Source organism: Anser brachyrhynchus (assembly GCF_964034855.1).
Source record: "Anser brachyrhynchus genome assembly, chromosome: 1".
Taxonomy (NCBI): domain Eukaryota; kingdom Metazoa; phylum Chordata; class Aves; order Anseriformes; family Anatidae; genus Anser; species Anser brachyrhynchus.
This window is the reverse complement of record NC_137694.1, coordinates 183,895,142-183,914,721: the sequence shown is the minus strand read 5'-3', so window position 1 is coordinate 183,914,721 and position 19,580 is coordinate 183,895,142. Positions and strand designations below refer to the sequence as shown.

The 19,580-nt window shown below is 42.4% G+C and overlaps 1 protein-coding gene and 1 long non-coding RNA gene across 4 annotated transcripts in view; one reads left to right on the top strand and one right to left on the bottom strand.

The window, feature by feature from the left end:
- Positions 1-19,580, bottom strand: part of WDFY2 (WD repeat and FYVE domain containing 2) — a gene marked incomplete at its 5' end in the record, with an annotated part of 78,012 nt that overhangs the window by 56,743 nt on the left and 1,689 nt on the right. Inside the window, one exon of one of the 2 annotated variants that reach the window (XM_080569646.1) lies at positions 12,460-12,662. Coding sequence is in view for 1 of the 2 variants with exons in the window: in XM_080569644.1 (XP_080425770.1) it covers positions 2,788-2,924 (137 nt within the window). Of the gene's footprint in view, positions 1-2,787; positions 2,925-12,459; positions 12,663-19,580 lie in introns of those variants that run through there. The other variant, XM_080569644.1, reaches the window with a different exon arrangement.
- Positions 8,206-19,501, top strand: LOC308183505. Of its 2 annotated transcripts, none has more exons than XR_013942455.1 (3): positions 8,206-8,336; positions 13,197-13,426; positions 15,581-19,501. It is a non-coding gene; the product is annotated as an uncharacterized lncRNA (long non-coding RNA). The 2 variants fall into 2 exon arrangements; XR_013942456.1 differs by having other exon boundaries at positions 13,197-15,116.

Sequence of the window (19,580 nt, the reverse complement as noted above, 5' to 3'; positions counted from 1 at the left end):
CCTTTAACCTTCACCTGCCTAGACAGTTGCATCCCTTTTCCTTAGAAGGAAAACACAAGATAAAATTACATCTTATCCTTCCCAATGTATGCCCGCTGTCCTGCAAAGAGATACTGGCTCAATCTACTTTGCCCTAACAAGGAATCAGCTAAAACAATTAAGATTAGGAGATGATGCATACTGTTTAACTACTGTGATTCTGAGTAGGGTTCAGAAGAAAAAATATGTAGAGGATACGGATGATGCACGCTGAAAACAAACTCTAACCCTGCAGGTTATGTATAATTTAGATAGTCTTAATTAAATACATAAGCCCTCCTGAGGTTCCTTCTTTTCCCATCTATGCCCTTCTTCATGAGGAACGACCATACTCTGGTTTATTACTTAGTTTTCATTTTATTCCTGAAAATATGTGCATGTATGTGCTATAAACACAAACAATTCAGGGCTACATAATGCGTGGCTATGTCTGCAAGCTATAGCTGGAACCACTTCCGCAGTCTTTTAAAACCAGATAAAACCACTGGTGTCACACAAAATACAGACTGGAGGCCAAGCTCCTGCTTTGAAGGATTTACAGCTATAGAGCCATATAATGCATTAAAGAAAACTGCAAAGCGATGCCTACTTGTTGCATATGTTAAAAGACTACCAGCAGCTTCAACTTCGATATGCTCAGCTATTAACTAGCAAGCCAACAGAGAATTGCCTTCTCTTTCCAGATGACCTCCCCAGTCCAAAGCACATGCTGGGAACAGCAAGTCCTTCCAGCTAAAGTCCTCTGCAAAAGTTTCAGAGCATCTCTCTCATATGACCAACATATCACAGGCTGGTAAACTCAGCCAAAACTCACTTAATTTCCCCAAGTAAAGAGACAGATAACATCTCCATAACCACCCTTTGCAGTTTCCAGGAATCTCTAAAAGCCCTCCACATTCCAAGGCCATTAAACAACAGCCTCAACACTAACACCAGGAGGCAGGTCCAAACAGGAAGGATCTGCAGAAGCCTGATCATAAGGCACAGGTATTGAGAGTCTGGTAAACGTTTCTCCAACCCCAGGTATCTGGAAGCCTCCAAGTTTGAATTCCAAACTGCTATTCCTTCCAAATAAGTTCTAGTCTCTGAATCTTCTAATTACAATAAAAATGCCAATGCAGATGGAAAATGAAAGGAGAAAGGATCAATCAATATCTTCATGCCTAAAGAAATAAAAGGCAAGATCATAGCTTATAGCACCTCAAATACACCGCAAACTGGCCCGTGAGCAAGTAGGTTACCTCGTTAGTGCCTTTATACAGAAAATGACCTGGGAGCGCCCAGACTTAACACAGTACTTCTTGTTTCCTTTGAGCTATCCTGTATCACCTTTAGACACCTAGCAGCAGATTTCTTTCTCCAGCTGCAGCAGCAAGCAGGACATAAATTAGGGTCCTACATTAGGGGCTAGTGCTGGGACAGGAGAGAGAGGGTGCTGCTGTCAAACTAGTAAGTTGCTGAGTGACAAACCCCTGGGCTCCGCCTCACCGCTGTTTTCTTGAACCTAACATCTCAATTATTAGTGAAGCAAACGCATGTCACCAATTCCTTTCTCTACCAAGAAATACTGACTTGCAGCACCCACCTATTCTCACCAATTCATACCTGCTAAAATAGCGGAAGCTAGATACTAATTGTTTTCCGTGGTGGGGGGGAGAGACAGAAGTTGAGAGAGACCCATATGAGAGCAAATTAATTTCAGGAATACGTCTTTACTGATAAAAAGAATTAGCTGAGTAAGCGCTATTCAGTTTCACAACAAGTAAGTGAAAAACATGAAGAAAATTAAATCATGGCCATGTAGCACTTTAAAACTCTGTTTAAAGACGCTTCTACAGTGTACTTGTTTGAAGCAGCTCTTCTCGCTGTGAGCCATGACAGCTCACTTGGAGACCATGGCTTAGATGAACTTAAATCATCTTGGATTTACGCGGTTCACATGTCTGACAACTAGCTGGAAACTAACGCACAGTGAGGACGACGACAGGATGAAAGAAATACTCACAGTTTTCAGGAAAGCTGACAGAGAAATAAAAACAGACACTGAACAGGATAACGGGTGTCCAAGAGAAATTGTCCCCCCAAAAAACCTTGAGAATCGCGACATATTCACGCGTTTGCCTTTCAAGCAGACAGCTGGGGGCACAGGTTAGGTGCACCTGGGTTGTAAAGAAATTCTGTTTAAAATAATTAAGTATGGATTGTGCAGGAAAACTGAGCTCTGACTTTAAAGGAAGGCACCTTCAGAATTCAGTGTGAAACTTCAGCTGGAAGGCTGCATGAAGCTCAGGCTCTTGCAGGGGAGAGCGGATCGCCTCCGAGCAGCGTCAGCCACGCGTTCACCCCACGCCGCGCAGCTGAAGGGCCCGAAAACCTTCTGCTCCTTGGCAGCTTTACAGCACGGGACTGAACTCCAAGATCTTATCACCGCGATAGGGCATTTTTAAACAACCACCGAGAAACACTTGGGAGAGGGGAAAGGGGAACGAGAACTGCCTTCGCCAGCAGCACCGCAAACCTTCAGGCAAGGTCAGCAAGGATCCCCGCGGCACCCCCAGCACCCTCACCACAGGACCTGAACCACCACCTCCACCACCACCAGCAGGACCAGGACCACCAGGACCACCACCATCACCAGGACCATCAGGATCAGGACCACCAGGACCACCACCAGGGTGGGACCACCACCGCCGCCCTGCAACCCGGCTGCTCCGGGGGAGCCAGCGCCCGGCTGCCCGTTCCCGGTACCTGTCCTCGGAGACGCTGATGACCCCGTCCTCCTTGGGCACGATCGCTGCCATGTTCACCACCTCCTGCGAGCCCTCCACTTTGTTGAGCAGGAGGGGCTTGCGGGTCAGCGCCTTGGGCTGCGGCTCCGCCGCCATGGGCACCGCCGCTGCGGCGAGGGGAGGCTGCGGCGAGGGGAGGCGGCCGCACCGAGGAGGAGGAGGAGGAGAAGGAGAAGGAGGGACTCGGTGCACGGTGCCGGGCTCTGTCGCTCATCCCCCGGGCTCCCCGGGAAGCAGGAACCGAGGAAGCGGCGGCACCGCCCCCGAGCCGGGCCGGGCCGCCCCCCTGGGCCGGGCCGGGCGGTGCGGGGGGCTGAGGGGGGAAATGGCGGCGGGCGGCGTCGCCATCTCGCAGCGCCCCCAGGGGTGTCCCGGCGGCCGGCCTGCCTGAGCGCTGCGGGGAGGATTAACCTCGGGTCTTGCAGGCAGCTGTCAGGAGCCGGGCTGCTAAAGGGAGGCCTTGAGCAGGTAATGGTGGTTAAAAACTGGGTGTAGATGGCTGCTTTCCCGAGCGGGGGTGCGGGTCCGGGTGCCGGAGGGCAGCCCTCCCTGCCCGGTCGCCACACGGTGGCCGGCTGGTTGCAAAGCTCCTCGCTCGCAATACCAAGGCTTGTCTGTATTTAGATTACGAACTCTCTCGTGGTGAATTTCTAAGGGAAATGCAATGGGGCTCCAGCAACTGCTTTTCAGCGAGATTCTGCTTTTTGCTCACTTTTCCTGTTGGATTCATTGAGGTCCAAGAAGGTCAGGGAACTTGCCCACAGCTCTGTGCTAACGTCAGCAAAACAAACAAACAAAAAAAAACCTAACACACGCTTTCTCTTGAAGTGTATGCCAAAGGCAATCTTTCATAATCCGTCTGGAGAACTCCGGAAAACAATTCTAGGTATCTGAACAGTTGTCCTACATCGCAGAAGTGATTTGCAGGCTGGAAAGCGTTACTTCAAGTATAACTTTAAACTTACCCATGGTAAGATGAAGAGTGGCAGTTCTCTGGAAAAAAAAAAAAAAAGTCCTTCCCATCAGCAGAGAAATTGAGGAGGCTTATGAGTTTAGCAGATAGGCATATATTTGTTGTGCAATTTGTGACAAGACTGTCACGTATAGAAGTGAAAACTAAATTCTAGATAGTGTTTAGTAAACTGAACATATTATACTAGACAAACAGGGTCTGGAGGCCTGCAGGACCACAGCAAGGCATTTAAGCTGTACTTCACTGAACTATTTGAAGTTCACAAGTGTACTGTGGAGGGAAATGTCTGGTCAGCAACAGATAATGGCTTGTAGGAAATGCATCTGCAATCTCAAGCTGTTTCCCAGGGGATGTATGATCACATTAGATAACATCCCTTTCTCACAATCCTTAGAAGGGAACTGCTACTAGAGAACCGAAGATGGAAACCAGCCCTCTTACTGCTACAGATGACCCTGCGGTCCTAGGCTAGACCTACAGCTAGACCTACAGCCAGAAAAGCTTGCATTGCTACATGATGTATGAAATATTCTTTGAAGATGCTGATATACTTGACAATTTTCAGAATGGATGTATACCTTAAAATGTCTTTGAAAACTAAAGTCTGAAGAAATCTGGCAAGGGCTGCTGTCTTTGCAGTTTGTTTGCATTCAGGATTTGGCACTATGCACTATTCATAGATAAACATGGTCTGAAAGTATGCTGGAGGCAACATACTGCAGGCTCTAGGGAGACGTAGAATATTTTTTGCCCAGTAGACCTTCAAGGAAGTGAGTAAGGGGGAAATGATTATCTTAACAAGGTATGGTTCACAGGACCCGGAGCTGGTCCTATGCATCCCTCAAATTAGCTGGTGTTTGTTTGTTTGTTTCATCAATTGCCTATTGAGAAATTCTATTTCCCTTGCCTCTCCCTTATCTTTAAACATTCTCAGACACAACACTACTCCTTCAAGATCTAATACACTGCCCTTCTGGAGGAAAACACTAAAAACAGTCCTAAATGGACATTCTCTTTTACTTTCCTGTTTCTAAAAAGCTGCAGAAGATACTCCACTTGGTGGCTGTGACATGGTTGTTCAGGTGCACCCATTGAATGCAGGTTTCACAGGCAGCAACAGCCCGGCTGCCAGGGGCATGCATTTGGATCAAAGCCAAATAATGACACTCTGAAATGAAATCTATGCTTTATATAAAGGTCTAATCTTTGGTAATGATTTACCGTTTAAAAAAAAGAAAAGCCCACAATGCAAGAGATGCTCCAGTGGGCTTATAGTCAGTCAAGATAAAAATCTTAAGGGCTTATTTTAAAGTTTATCTTTAATGGTTACTTCCTCAGCAAGACCAGGAAGGTACTTAAATAATAGAAAACGAAATCCTGAGCTCTGGTACATCACTTTACCAGGTGTCCAAATCTGGGGTCAGTGCTCTCATCTCCCTTATAAGGCAGAGAAATATGCTTGGGAAATTATTGCACACAAATAATTGTCTTGCTGTGACTGAGAGAAGAAGAGCATTGCTTGAAAAGCTGGGGAAAGGAGAAAGGAAAGCAGAGAAGAAATAAGATTTTAGAGTAAGCCAGAAACCTGGAGCTTACTCCTGCATTGTACCCGACAGGCTAAAAGAATGTGGTCGTAATGGTGGAAAAGGCATTGAAATTACCAACAAGATCTGAGTGTTTTCCCAGATCTACCATTCTCACACACAATCCAATCAAAAATGATTCACTTTTTAGCAACGATTTTCTTATAACCACATAAACTAATGGACAAAAAGACTTCAAGCTAGAATAGCTGTAGTCATCAATTTTAATGACTACCTGCAGAAACAAAATTAGGGTAGTTTAGAAAAGTGTTTCCCCATATAATGGGAAAAAAATCAAGAAAATAAATCTTACCAGTACTTATTAGCAGATATATTTTTTTTTCATTTTCTATCAGAGCTTTATGGTAAAATTGCATGGGTTGAAAATATTTCTAGGATGACTCCTTGTAACTGAACTAGAAGCCAAGCAAAGCAAGCATATTCAGTTCTTTTTCAACTTCCATAAAAATGTGGTATGCTTGGATTATTTGAACTTTCTTGTAAGAATACATCTGCCATTAGCATGGGTTAAAAAAAAAAAAACAAACTGAAAAAGGCAGCTTTATATCAAATTAATATCGCCTCATCTTTGTTTCTTAGCGTCCTTCCTCCTGCTCTGCATTTTTGGCATGCCACACGGTAAATGAAGCGTTCTCCTCAGCCTTTTTTTCTTGGTATGGGTTGACTTTCACTCCTTTGATTTGGATGGAGTGGATTGAACCTGCCTGCCTGCTAGCAATAAGACTGGTCCGTATCTTCTTGGATTGGGTGAGGACAGAATAGCTCTGGGAAAGGGTGCTGCTTTGGATCACTGTGTTCACACACAGCGGAGCCAATTTCCATGCCCTCGTACCACACCAGAGTCTTGGTTACTTTCTCCGGTTCCTCGTCTGCAGTCTTGTGAGCTGGAGCAAATTCAATTCCCGATCTTTGGCACTTTGCTTTAAAAGTTGCTCTCTGGCTCCATCTTCCGTTTTGTCTTGTTTGCTGACTTTTGGTTTTGTTTTCTCATTTGGGTATATCCGAGTGAGATTTTTCTGAGTTTTAGGAACTAATTTTCTCTTGAAAAGTAGGTAATCACTTCTCACATGACAGTTGCAGCAACATGGAGAGGATTTGGACGTGCAGGTGAGCAGGGGGCCCGGGGAGGAGGGACCTGGACCTCTCCCAGCTCTGCTGTCAGCCCTATTTTTGGATACTTGTATCTTCAAGGTTGTTACTTCTTGTTAGAACAAGAGGAGAAATCCCTAGCCCCAAAAGCACAGCAATAGGTACTGCTTTGGCATAAGGGTAACTGTTCTGCAAAACAATTTTTGTGACATGATCTGGCAACGTCGTGACATCTTGCAAACGTTTCGGCTAAAACTGGCAAGCACTGGGGCCACCCAGTAGGAGTGGGACAATTTAATAAATATGTTGGCATCTTTGCGGGTACTAACAAAAACTGTCCTTTTCTAAAGTGCTCAACAATAATTAGAGTAATATTTATATTCCCAAGAACAAGCCTTTCATAAAGAAAAAGCTATTTTATGGTGATTAAAATTTAAGAACTATTTAACTTGTGCCCCTTTGAGCCATTACATAAACCGATTGCAATTGCTCTCCCTCTGCAAGAGGGGGACCAGTGTGGGAGAGAAACTGCACATTGCCCGCGTCGGTGCTTAGATTCAGAAGTGCTCCATTGACAGCGAGCCAGATTTCAGCTTCTGAGGCCTCTTCCTCAATTACCCATGCAAAACCAAAAGGCCTGTACACACAAAGGATAACCACATAAAAAAGGTAAGAACACTTGGCAACAAATAGAGCCACCTCTCAATAGCCATCGAATGCAGCAGCGGTTTACCCTCTCCCGTGCTTTTCTTCTCTGCTTGTTGGTAAATTAAATGTTTTCCCACTTTGCAGTACATGGGAGTTACTATTTCTTCAAAACTCGATGAGCTATGCAACTGCAAAGCTTTGTGCTTAAAACACTCTCCTTTGCAGTTCCCTTGTTTTGTCAGTAGTGATAGCCTTCATGAGATAGTTACTAAAAAATATTTTTAATTTCAGATGCTACATCATTCTTAGAAGCATGTGGGAAACAAATATAGATCCATTCTTTATATAGAAAGGCAAACTTCACAGAGTACCAAAGCGTTCTGTGGAAAATACACTTGCCCATCTTGCTTAAAAATACAAAACCTTATGAAAATGCACCCTTATTTTGCTCCAGGTATTTATCATTCACACAACAAATAACACTGCCCATCACATTTCTGATAATAAACCCTACATGCTCATTATGACAGTTTTCTTCTGTATTTCATGAGTTTTGTTTCATGTTGGCCTTCAGAAAATGAGGACCTTTAGTTTTTGTTTCATGTTGGCATTCAGAAAATGAGGACCTATCAAAAACTGATAAACGGATTCAATCTGCTGTATGTCGAAGTTCTGGAAAAAATTGATTAGCTTTAAAATATGGGCAAGGCACCGTGCATGGCACTCTGTAGAACCTTATTGAGAAGTACACTAATTTCTAGCTGCTGTGCAAGTGCTGTTGGCTTTGTAACTGACTGTGAACATGTGAGAACAAAAAAGTGATGCTGTGTCAGTGTGTGGGCTGCAAATGAGAACTCCTGGCTCATGCATTTTGCCCCATAAGCAGTTCTGGCATTGTATGCAGTCTTATTGCTGTTTCCTTTGTCCTCACTGATCCAGCTATAGTATTACTCACATTTTGGGCTTCCAACTTGCTGTCAAAAATCTCTCTAATTTTATTCACTGTCTTTTTAGTGGAACTCTCTGATCACTAATTCTAAGATCATTATTCTTGTATTTTTCTAGGCTTCGGGACTCTAGAACTTGCTTGTCTAAATCTTCCTTCCCTCTGTGATATTGAAGGATCATGGAATAGCATCAATAAATATATTTTCTATTTGGAAAATGGATTAAATTATGTAACTTGCTTGAAAGGTAAATAAATTTCTCTTACATAATACACTAACTATATGAAAGCTTTGAAGTATTTCCTTTTTCTTTTTTTTTTCCTGAAGTGTACAATTAAGAATGTGTCTAGGGAATATCAAAGAACATTTTCTTACAACTTGTGTCTTTTAATTATTTTCTTCAAGTTTCTTACCTCTACTACCAGTCGTGTGGCCCAACAGTGGATGACAGGATGCTGAGCATATAAAAGTCTGGTTTGAGAAAACCAACTTTTTTTTTTTTCAATTGCTAATATTGAAAGTTAGAAGTAGAATGGTGGAATATTTTACAAAACAAAAACAAAACAAAACAAAAACACCAAGCGACCAACTAAAACCAAACAACCACAAAGCAAACAAAAAAAACGGCAAAGAACTCTGGTACAAAAAGGTCCCAACAGTGCTATTGTGTTTTTGATAGGAAGTTTTATGAAGCTGAGCAGTTTTCTTGAAGTTGAACCACTTTGTAGATTACCTCTTACTGCAATTACACGGAAAGCTTCAAATTGTAAAAAAACAGCATCTGAGTCTTTAAAAAAAATAGGGAGACCTTCTCTAAAGTGTCATTTTTTTTTCAACTCAAACCTGTAACAAAAGACTTATTTAAAAGCTTGTGGTTTCTGAACCAGGCTGGGTAAAGTCATCCTTTAAGTGGAAAAGGATTCCTGCAAAAACGTCCTGAGAGGCAGCTTATGACTCAGTACGATAGGGCTGTTTGTGGAGTTAAAAAAGCATCCCAGATCATCTAATCGAACTCTTTCATGTGTTATTCTGTGTAAATGTTATGAGTCACCTCCACTCTAGCAGGTAAGCCGGCATTTGTGGCCCTCACTGAAGCAAGAAGTTTCTCAGTCTATGAGCGTGTACGTACATCCCAGTGATGCTAGCTTCAGATGGCACTGTTGCAGATGGTGCTGTGGAGCATTTGGTTCTGATTACCTCATGGCCATTCCTGATCAGCATCTTTTTTATTCTAGATAGATTACAGCCGGAATATCTGATTGCCTTGGACATCTTGCACAGTTGTAGGCCCATATGTCTGTAGTCAGAATCTACAGAATGCACTTTGATTTTGAAATGATAACCGTATCTAACTCAAATTTAGCTGCTTTGGGGAGATGTCCTTTGGAGAAGAGTGAATGCGGAAGCACTGGCCCGCTCCAGGGCAGACACCTAATGAGAAAATCTGTGAAAGTGGGAGCAATACTTTTTATTTTTAAAATAGCAAATGCTCTAGAGACAGAGGCCACACATGTTTGGAGAGGAAAACCAATTATTCAGTCATGTCCTCATCTGTAACTTGGTGACTTGTGTAAAAATACCATCTGACAATTACCTCAATGAAGACTCAGAAGAATTGTCTCTGTGAAGACTGAGGTGAATGTGGTGAATGTGCATCTTGTACCTCTGAAAGTGGATAAGGAAAGTCCAAATGGAGGGGAAAAAAAAAGTCGGCCCATTTGGTACCAACTGAAAAAAAAGTATGACACTCTCAGAAGTTTAGCCCCTGATGTTCAGGCTAACTGGCACCAGAATAGTCTCCATATGTAATATCAGAACAAGAAAATTTTCACACACAGTGGCTCTAAATGAGATATCAGTGTCAACAAGAAGGTGCTCAAAAGATTCCATGTGAGGGCAAGTGATGCTCTGAGGTCAAAAGAACTCATCTGCTGTGTTAGGTCAGCTCCCAGTAATGGGAGGGAACAAGGCAATAGTTATTTTTTACTGAACCATGGCAAGAAACACTGTAAAAATTGGCCATGCTAGTGCTGAAGTGTTCAAATGCGAAGACCTTGGATAAGGGACAGAGTAATTACAAACATGTAAAGACCCTCAAGTTGTAATGCGCCAGCCTTGGAAACAGGTTTCTTCATTTGAAAAGCCCCATGCATATGTATGTATGTATGCACATACCTAAACACATTGAAATGAAGAAACCTTTCCCAGAGGCCAGAGAGCCTGAGGCCATAACTGCAGCAATAAGTTTTGCTCCAGGATGGGTCCAGTTCTATTGGTTAATAAACCAGACCTTTTTTTTTCTTTCCTTTCTTTTATTTTTATTTTTTCCCCCCAAACCTTGCTCTTTTGGTTTTGTGCCTGTGTGGCCCAGCTAACATCACAGAACTAAATTTTCATCTTCCCCCCAGACAGTGTGATGATGTAAAACTGCCTGTGGGGAATGGTCCCTATTCCATCATGGAATCATAGGATGGCTTGGGTTGGAAGGGACCTCAAAGATCATCTAGTTCCAGCCCCCCATGTTTTTCTCCAGGCCATATCCAGATACCTTTTGAGAGAGTGCCAAAAGTCAAGTGCCAGAACTGCCAGGTAACGTGCCCACAGTTCAGTTTTAAGAGCTCTGCATAGCACTGCTGGAGCATTGGCCTCCGCAGTTTACCAGCATAGATCTAGATGATGAAACTCTCCATAGTTTTGGTCCCTCCCAACCCAGCAGTTTGGCCGCAGATACCCATCCACCATAGGAGGGGGGACCAGCAAGATATCTAGCAAAGTTTTTTGCAATCCTAGGCAGCTGCTCAGGAGCCTGAGTGCTCCAGGAGCACTTGTGTGGGTAGTCTTGAGTTAGCTCCTTCTCAGTGGCACACAGCAAAGCATGGGCTGTCCTCTCAAGCACTTTGCTGTGCGTATTCATGTTCTAGGAACTTCAGCATCTGGCTTGCAGAGTCCCCCTGTAGAGATGTCTGACCAGTCAGCGTTCAATTCCTCTGTTCCCTCCCCTGCGAGACGAATGCCAGATGTTAGGGACTCTCTTACCTCCTCTTTGATACAGTCCTGCCTGACACTTTTCTGCTCCCTAGTGCCGGCAATTGAAGAGAGAATAAAAACAAGGTAGGACAACTTTCCTGTGCACAGCTAGCTCCTGATCCGAATGGTGAGGAGGACAGAGGGGGTGGTTGTGCAGCTGCAGTGCAATATTACAGTGTGTACACATCACTACCCGGGGCTAATGATCTGGCACCAGCGCCTCAAAATCCTCTTGTAACACAGTTGCCAGACACATAAAGGTGACAGTCAAAGATTTTCCTGACGTGGACTTTTCTAGGCATTTACCCCTTCCCCAGCTTGAGGGCTGACAGTGTGAGTTCTGGCTTGTATTTATAGCAGCACTTTTTCTTTGAATTATATTTTGATTCATTTCAGGGTTTTTTTATCCATGTCCTTTTTTGACTGGAAAAAAATGTAAGTATGCACATTTATGTATGTACACATAGATGAACATAAAAATTCAAGAGAATAAGGAAGAAATACCACTTCTGACCAGGCATAATTATTCTGAAGGGGAAATTATACACTTTTTGTGCCTTTTTTTTTTTTTTTTAAGTAAGAGGTGACATGCTGCCCTTAGTGCTGACTTGTAGCAGAAGAGATTAAAAATTCTTGGGCCATCAATAGCAAGAAATCACAGGGCTGTATTTACAGAGGTCATTAACTGTCCAGACATCTGTTGGGTAACAAATTCTGCTAAACATAGATCATGAAATGATTCTTGAATTATGCAGAGGGCAATTTCACAATCCAGAAAACAGAGAATTCAAGCGGAGAAAAAGCCATACAAAACCCTCTTATTGCCAGTTGGGGAGGAATTCACGATGATGTCAGAATTACAGGAAAGTTTGGTGCTAGTGACAGAGGTCTGCTGGATTGCTACCACCATGATAAGGAACAGCTTTAGATGATGGTCACAGTTACAGCTACATTCTCAACAAAGTAACTGATGTTACGGCAAAATCGGTCATAGTAATTAGAGGAACACTGTGATAAAGCTAGCTGGACAAAAGTAAAATTTGCAAATGTCTTAGTGAACACTGCTGTTAAACATGTTAGTACATGGGCAATAGATTTCAATATAAAAAAAGGACTTAGGAAATGACAAGCAGATGCAGCAATGGAAAAAAAATGGCACTATGGTGGATTTGGAGCATTCCAAATGATAGATAATTAAAGCACAACAGATCTTAACTCCCCTTGAGAAAGGAATAGTGCCCCTTTCCCTGTAACGTAACTGCAGCAGCTGCTTGGGAGAAGATCACAAGTGAGCCCAGTTCTGCTGCACTGTACTGTAATTGGGTTAAAGGGCTGTCACTTACCTCTGAAATGAGAGCTCAAGTGATATCTGTCAACCTTTGGAAGCTTTTGCTGGATCAGGAGTTACTTATTAGCTGCTGCTGAAGTCAAGCACAGAGCACAACCAATCATCAAAAACACGGAGAGTGAAGACTTGTCAGGGCAAATTAGTAGTTTTGGCTTTTTTCCCTCAGCCAGCTGAGGAGAGGCATACTGAATATCTAAGCTGAAACACCAAGAAAAAATACTGTAACTTTTTCTGAAGGAAAAGGTAAGATAGAGAGGATCTGAAATGGAAAACATGAAGAAAAAAAAATGATCAAGGAAAATAAAATAAATCACAATACCTTGAAAATAGATGCAATGGATATAATAGTTAAAAGCCTGGATTTGCCTCCATTGCATTATTAACCTCCGTGTTCCTTCAAGACCACAGTTATATTGATCAGTGTTAGCTGTGCATTCACAACTCACATAACCCAGTCAAACATGAATGACTGTAACAGTATCGAGGCCCTCACAAAAGAGAAACAGCAGAAAATAGAAATACCTCAGGGGAGGGAAGGCACAGAAGAATCTCAGAGGAAACGTTAATTCATCACACAACCAGTGTACACAACATACTTTGCCAAAACTGGCGAAGGGTACGCTTAGCGTCAGCCTGAATTATGGGATGGGCTTTCTTGGGCTTTTTGTTTTGGAACCGTGTTTGGAAAATAACCATAAACCGTATATTGACTTTAAAATGGCTTACCAACAGGAAAATATTAGAGCTGATCCTGAAACGGTCAAGGCTTTCCGATTGCAACATCGTGAAATTCAAAGCCATCTCCAACAACAAAAGAACCCATTGCTGACCAAACAGCACTGCTGGATGCAGACTGTTACTATGAAGAAGGGTTACACTTACAATGCAAGGTTCATTATAAGCTGGTCTCAACTCTGTTCTAAAATTTTCCTCATGAGAAATGCATTTGCGATTTCAACTCGGTAAGAATTATCCTTTTGTACTTTTCAAAGCAATGCTTTAAGTGTCTTTCCTTCCCATTTGAAATACTTCTACAAGACGCTTCTTTTTCTGCAAGTCAGTACAAAGCAGATTTGCCCACCGTGGCATCCATTTGACTTCCTTGTGCAAGACTCTGGACCTTTTAAACAAGTAGGTCTTACGTCAGGGCTTCAACGTGCATGTAAAAACAGAAATAAAACCCCTCTCCTTTCATTTCAACTGTACCTTTTGAATAACATGCTCAGCACATAGTCCCAAATGTCTAGCCAAAGGTGCTAGAAGTCAGAGAACGCAGATGAACAGATTTCTTCCTTGGATGAGAAGCTTTTTATATTTTTATCAGGTTTATTTTACTGTAGAAGACCTATGTCTGTGCTTTATAGAGGGCTTTTGTTCAGATTTCCAATTATCTGCTTGTTGGGATTTGATACGTTTTCATTAATTGCTAAATGGCAAAAGACAGACCAAGAGGTATATATTCCATCTGACACCAGTCATGCCAGCTGCCTTGCGGAGAGCAACCAAGCGCATCTTTCTTTTACAGTGTTGTGATTTTGGGCAAAAGATGGCAAGGCATAATAATCGCATTTAGAGTAAAGGCTGGATAATAAACTTCTACAGCATGGCAATATTTTAGAGAAAGAGCTCCCAGCTCTCAAATACCACATGCAGGTGTGCTACCTCAGTGGGAAACATTTTAGGGATGAATGAGTAACTCTGCCCTCTTGTTTACTAAGACTATACCCATTATATTCGCCATTAAAAATAAATAATAATAAAAAAAATACGTCTTGCCTCTCTGGGAAGTGCTTGTAGAATATCTTTTAGCTGTAACCACTTTATGCTACAAGCTGCCTGTAGCTGGAATTGGTGTCCCTTAACCACTCGATTAGTTAGATAAATTCTGCACGCCTGTGTCTGGGATCCATGGTAATAGAGTTACGTTGCTATGCTATGAAATGTGCAGGAGGGTCCAACCCTTCAGAAAGGATATGATTTCCGGGGCTACTGAAACTTTGCAATGAAGGCAAGAAAGAATGCTTAAAGGAACAAACAAAAGAAATCTCTGGAACGGTGACAAGTGGGATCACGCAGATCGGTGGGTACGGGCAGGGCACTAACCTCCCAGGGAAAATTTCCTCCAGGAAGATTTAGCAGCTCTCTGAAAAATTGTTTAAAAATGGTGTTGTGGGGGAAGATTATCCTAGTTCTGTTCCTGACATCCTGAGGAGAGCCTACATGGCAACACCGTGTGTTGCATGTATTTGTGCGAAGGGCTGAATTAACCCGTTAGGGTACACAGAGGAGCTTTCAGCCCGGACTGCAAAAGTGAGACGAGAAACCCAAACACAACCAGGATGGACTGCTACAAGCAATCTCCCTCAAACTGCCTGACTGATGTAACTATTATCTCTGGCCACACTGATGACAGGATTTTTACTTCCCTGGCATAATAAGCAAAGGTCTCCTCAGACCTGTTGTTCTAGCGAATGCAGAAGCCTCCTCCCGTTTTCATGGCCTGGGGAGAAGAGGGAAGATGAGAAGTCTGTACCTGTATTTCCCTGGGCACTCTGGTATTAGCAGGAATCAAGTGGACTGCTGCTGCCTGCTGCTACCAGCATCTCAGGGATGGAAAATAAGTTTAAGAAGAAAGGAGGGGAAAAAAAAAAGGTAAAAATACCTTAGCTTTTATATGCTAGAGAGCGTTTTCTGTTCTCTTTGGGTCTTGACACTGCCAGCTGAAATACTCAAGAGACAGAATAAATTTAAAGGCTCAGAGCTGAGACAGGTTTTTGTTCTTGACCAAGATCCTACCTTAAGCGAAAGGAGCAATGTAAAACATCAGGAAGGATATATGAAGACTGTAACTCTATTTGAATTCTCATATGCACTATCTTATTAAAACTGTAATTTTGCAATGTTTGTTTTAAGCAGTTATCTCCACGTTAAATTTAATATTCCCTCGCAGTACCAAGTAGAAAAGGTCCTGCTCTGTTAAACACTGTTAAATACATATGAAGACAACACACTGCCTAGAAGACCTTTCAATCTAAGGCCAGTAATACCAAAGGAAAAGCGTGTATCAAATATACAGTTTAATTTGATTTTTATCTTTCTCTTTCTCTTCTATTCAGGTGCCTTCCAACCTCTCAATCATTAACTGACTGACTTCTACTGTCACAGCACAGATGGTCCTCAAAGAGATTAGTTTTTCCTCTGAAAATAATCTTACCATGCACTTCTATCATAACGTACTTTCCAAGAGCTTAAGTACTTCACAAATATTCATGAACTTCATCTCTCAGTGCCCACATTCATCCCGGACATTTAGAAAACAAACTACTTCAAACTACTATAATCCCGGTTTCCTTGCAAGCCCACATTAGCTATGCTGCCCCTGGATGGCACACCGCTGTTCGCTGTGCTTCCAACTACTGAGCCAGAAAACAGCAAGGGATTTGGATGGCTGAAGCAGTGGTGGGGAATACAAAAATCCCTGGGAAGCTTCAAAGGCTATCCTCTGGGTTTCCCGATCTCCAGGCAATGAAAATGAGGCTGTCTTTGAAGATGGGCCAACAGAAGGCAGAAAGCAGCTTCTTTTAGGGGTCATCGTTCTGCAAAGCGGTGTAGTTTCACTGTGTTCTGGTGCTGGGAAAGCCAAAGTACAGACTTCTAAAAGGTGCTAGACAGTTTCAAAGGCAGGCAGCTGCCTCTGCAAATTTTAGAAGAAAAAATGGGCAAAGTCCTAGAATACACATAAAAATTTGAGATCCAGTTTTCTCAATGTCACTTTTCCGAAAAATTTTGAGGGTTACATCTTATGTGATACCTGTCTTCTCAGTAATTACTCATCTAGGATACTCATCTAGGATATACTAGGATACTAGTAATTACTCATCTAGGATCTAATCATACTAGGAAGAGTTCTATACATTTATCTAAGCTACCTGAATTACAGGACGAAAGCGGTTTCCCTTTGGTAACAATTTCAGGGAGAGCAAAAAAAGGTAGGGTCAAAATCACTGAAGAGAAACTCATGAAAAACAACCCCAAACCCCAATTTAAGCTCTCATTTATTCAAGTCCAAAACAAGTGGAAAATAATATTTTATTTATGGAGAAAGGAAATAACTTGAATGCACAGAACTTGGCTAAAGGAAGGCTAAAAGGAATAGGAAACAGGTATTAAAAAATAATAAGTAATACTTAGAATGCTATGTATATATATGTATATACACTAGTGATGAACAGTATAATAAAATTAACCAATGGAAAATTTAAGACTTTTAAGCATGGAAAAAAATAAAAAAATGTTTAATGGTGACAATCTACAAGGCTATGGAACGGAATTCTCATGGGGGCTCTGAAAAATTTACCTGTGTCACTAGAACCTGGGCTGACCAAGATCTTTGTATCTTTGTGAAACAATTTTGTCTGAAGGAGAAAGCCAATTAAAAAAAAATAATAATCAAAGCTAAACTGCCAGTTCTAGTTCAGGCTGTGGTTCAGGACAAAATAAGCCTAACACTATCTGGTAATATAATTTCATGGCTGTCAACTGGGAGAAGCTGTTGTTTATCTTCAAGACAAAAAAAAAATGATGATAACAGTAAATGACACCAAAGTTGTTTTTTAAAATGATGTTTTTTTTTTCAGGCACATTTCTATCCTCATATTTTGCTTTATTGAGTTAGAATTAAATTTTAAGTGAAATTTGCACTTTTAATACTGTCTTATCTGTCCTCAAATGGACAATGCCCACTCTGAAGATCAGAAAATGGGTGTTCTTAGATATAGATTTATGTTCAAGCTCCCTCATGGATGCATGAAAAATAACAAACAAAAATTGTGTATGAAAGAATCCTTTGCAGGATATATGCAGGAATCCTTTGTAATTATCCTTTGCATTATCAATACAGCGGAGGTATTCCTTCAGACAGAACCATGCTGAAATAATTCATCTAGATTTAGGAGAAAAGATAGAACTGCCTCATTTAGCCTGTACAAGGGGTATAATTTTGCCCACCATGTAAAAGGGCTGAAACCAAAACCGCATCTGTTTTCAGTGATAGTCTCAACCTCTCTCCCTGCTCAGCTGCATCAGCTCTCCCAGTAATGAGCATAAGCACTAATATCACTGGGTTTTGTTCCTTCATAGCAAATCCCTTGTACAGATTTATAAATGTGGCTCTGATGGCAGCACTAGCCATTATGACTCTCGCATTAAAAGGCTGATACAGACTTAGGCTTGGGTTGATTATCTTTCTTTGAAAGAATCTTTCTCAATATTAATCAAATTGGCCAGCTCCCAGCAGAAAAGTACTAATGCCTACCACAGACGACACAAAACCAGCCTTGATTCTGCCCTATAGGGGATCTAATGTGGATCTAATATAACATGCACAGGAGCAGGAAGAACTGAATGTTCCAAATGGCTTCAAAGATAATAGCAAAAAGAGAGTATGTACAGAATTCATAAAGTGTTTTTGCTTGTATAAATCCCATTGGAGCTGCATATAAGTTTTGTCGGTGGGATTCCTTTATCAGTGATGATCCCTGGACTGAGGGGACTAGGAGTAGGATAGGCCCAGCTGCTTCGGTCCCACCTTCCTCTCACGTTGGTGAGAAAAACACGGTGTGCCTACTGCATCCACTTTTCAAGGTCACTCCAGAATTCAAGCTGGTTTATGACTTATTCTACCACGAAGAGTTAATGCCTCCCTCCCTCTCTTCCCGCCCCCCCTACTGGCAACAAACAGAAAAATTAAAAATTCCAAATGACCTTCCAGGATTTACGTGAAGTCTCCATGTCCCAGGCTGCCTTTCACAACATTTTCCTAGTAAGGCAAGTGCTCTAAAATGCCTTTTTTTTTTTTTCCTGCACTTTGGAGAAGGCTACATTCCAGAAGTTTCCGATTTTTAGAATGCTCTCCAAGAAGATGGACGCTTCACACATGAAAGAGGTGCTCGTTTATTAGGCCAGTCAATGAAACATCAATGATATTACAAATAGGAGAGAAGATGGCATGTCTAAAGAACATGCCTGTCTAAGAGATTTAAAAGGAAGCCAATTAAGAGGCCAACATCGTACACTCACTCAACATTACTCCCCAAAGGAGCTACAAATCCCAAGGCATGACTTGTTAAAGTAGCATCACGGCCTTTACTTAACAACTCGAATCCCACCACCTTAGGGAGATAATTACTAGTCTAGCAGTAGGCAACCTTGCTGACCTCCTCAGGAGCCGCACACCTGACAGAGCCAGAAGATGCATGTGGAGAGCCGAGGGGAAGAAAGGCGTCCCAAAACACAGTTGGAGACAACAAGAGACTGTTCTACGAACACTCTCCAATAGACCAAATATTTTACTGCATAATGGGGGCTGGCATGCAACTGGATTCCAGGGCAATCCAGCAACGTGGCCTCGGCAGCACCTGCTGGTTTGCTTCCTCTAACAGCAGGGGCTCAGATTAACCAGTAGAACCTGGACCAGCACAGCCTTGCTGTCAGTCACAAGACACAGCCCCACTACTGGAGCTCTAAAATTGAATGGTTGGAAAGATGCAAGCGGCTTCAGACTCACACAAGCTTGGCCGGGCTTATTACGGCCCGCAGGATCCACACCGAGTACTCACAGCAAAGGATGTTGCTTCTGAAGAAACGTAGCTGTCATAACTTGCCTGTACCCACTCCAAAAATCAAGTTTCATTCCCAACTCCCAAAGTCCTTCAGAAGGACTCCGAGGGGTGACCTGAGATAAAAGCAAGCATCCCTGGGGTTGCTCCAGCGCCTCAGAATGGATGGCGCAGGCCACAGATGCCAATGGGCAAGCCAAAATACCACGTTCACAGGCCTAAGAATGCCTACAAAACTGCAATGGAAACATGATTCCACCCCTCTCTCTCCAGCCTTCCTAGAAACTAAATGCTAATCTTTCATTAGTCTTAAAGAAAAGAAAAAAAAAAAAAGCCAAAAACAGCTCTTGCCTAACAAGACAGAAATGTTGCCTGGAAGAACAAAATGAATCAAACCAGGACACTGCCAATTTTATCTTGAGAGAGGGAGCACAGTGGCTTCATACCTTCGAGAGCAGTGGCTGTGGGAGCACATCAGCTGGATCGGGAGAAAAATATC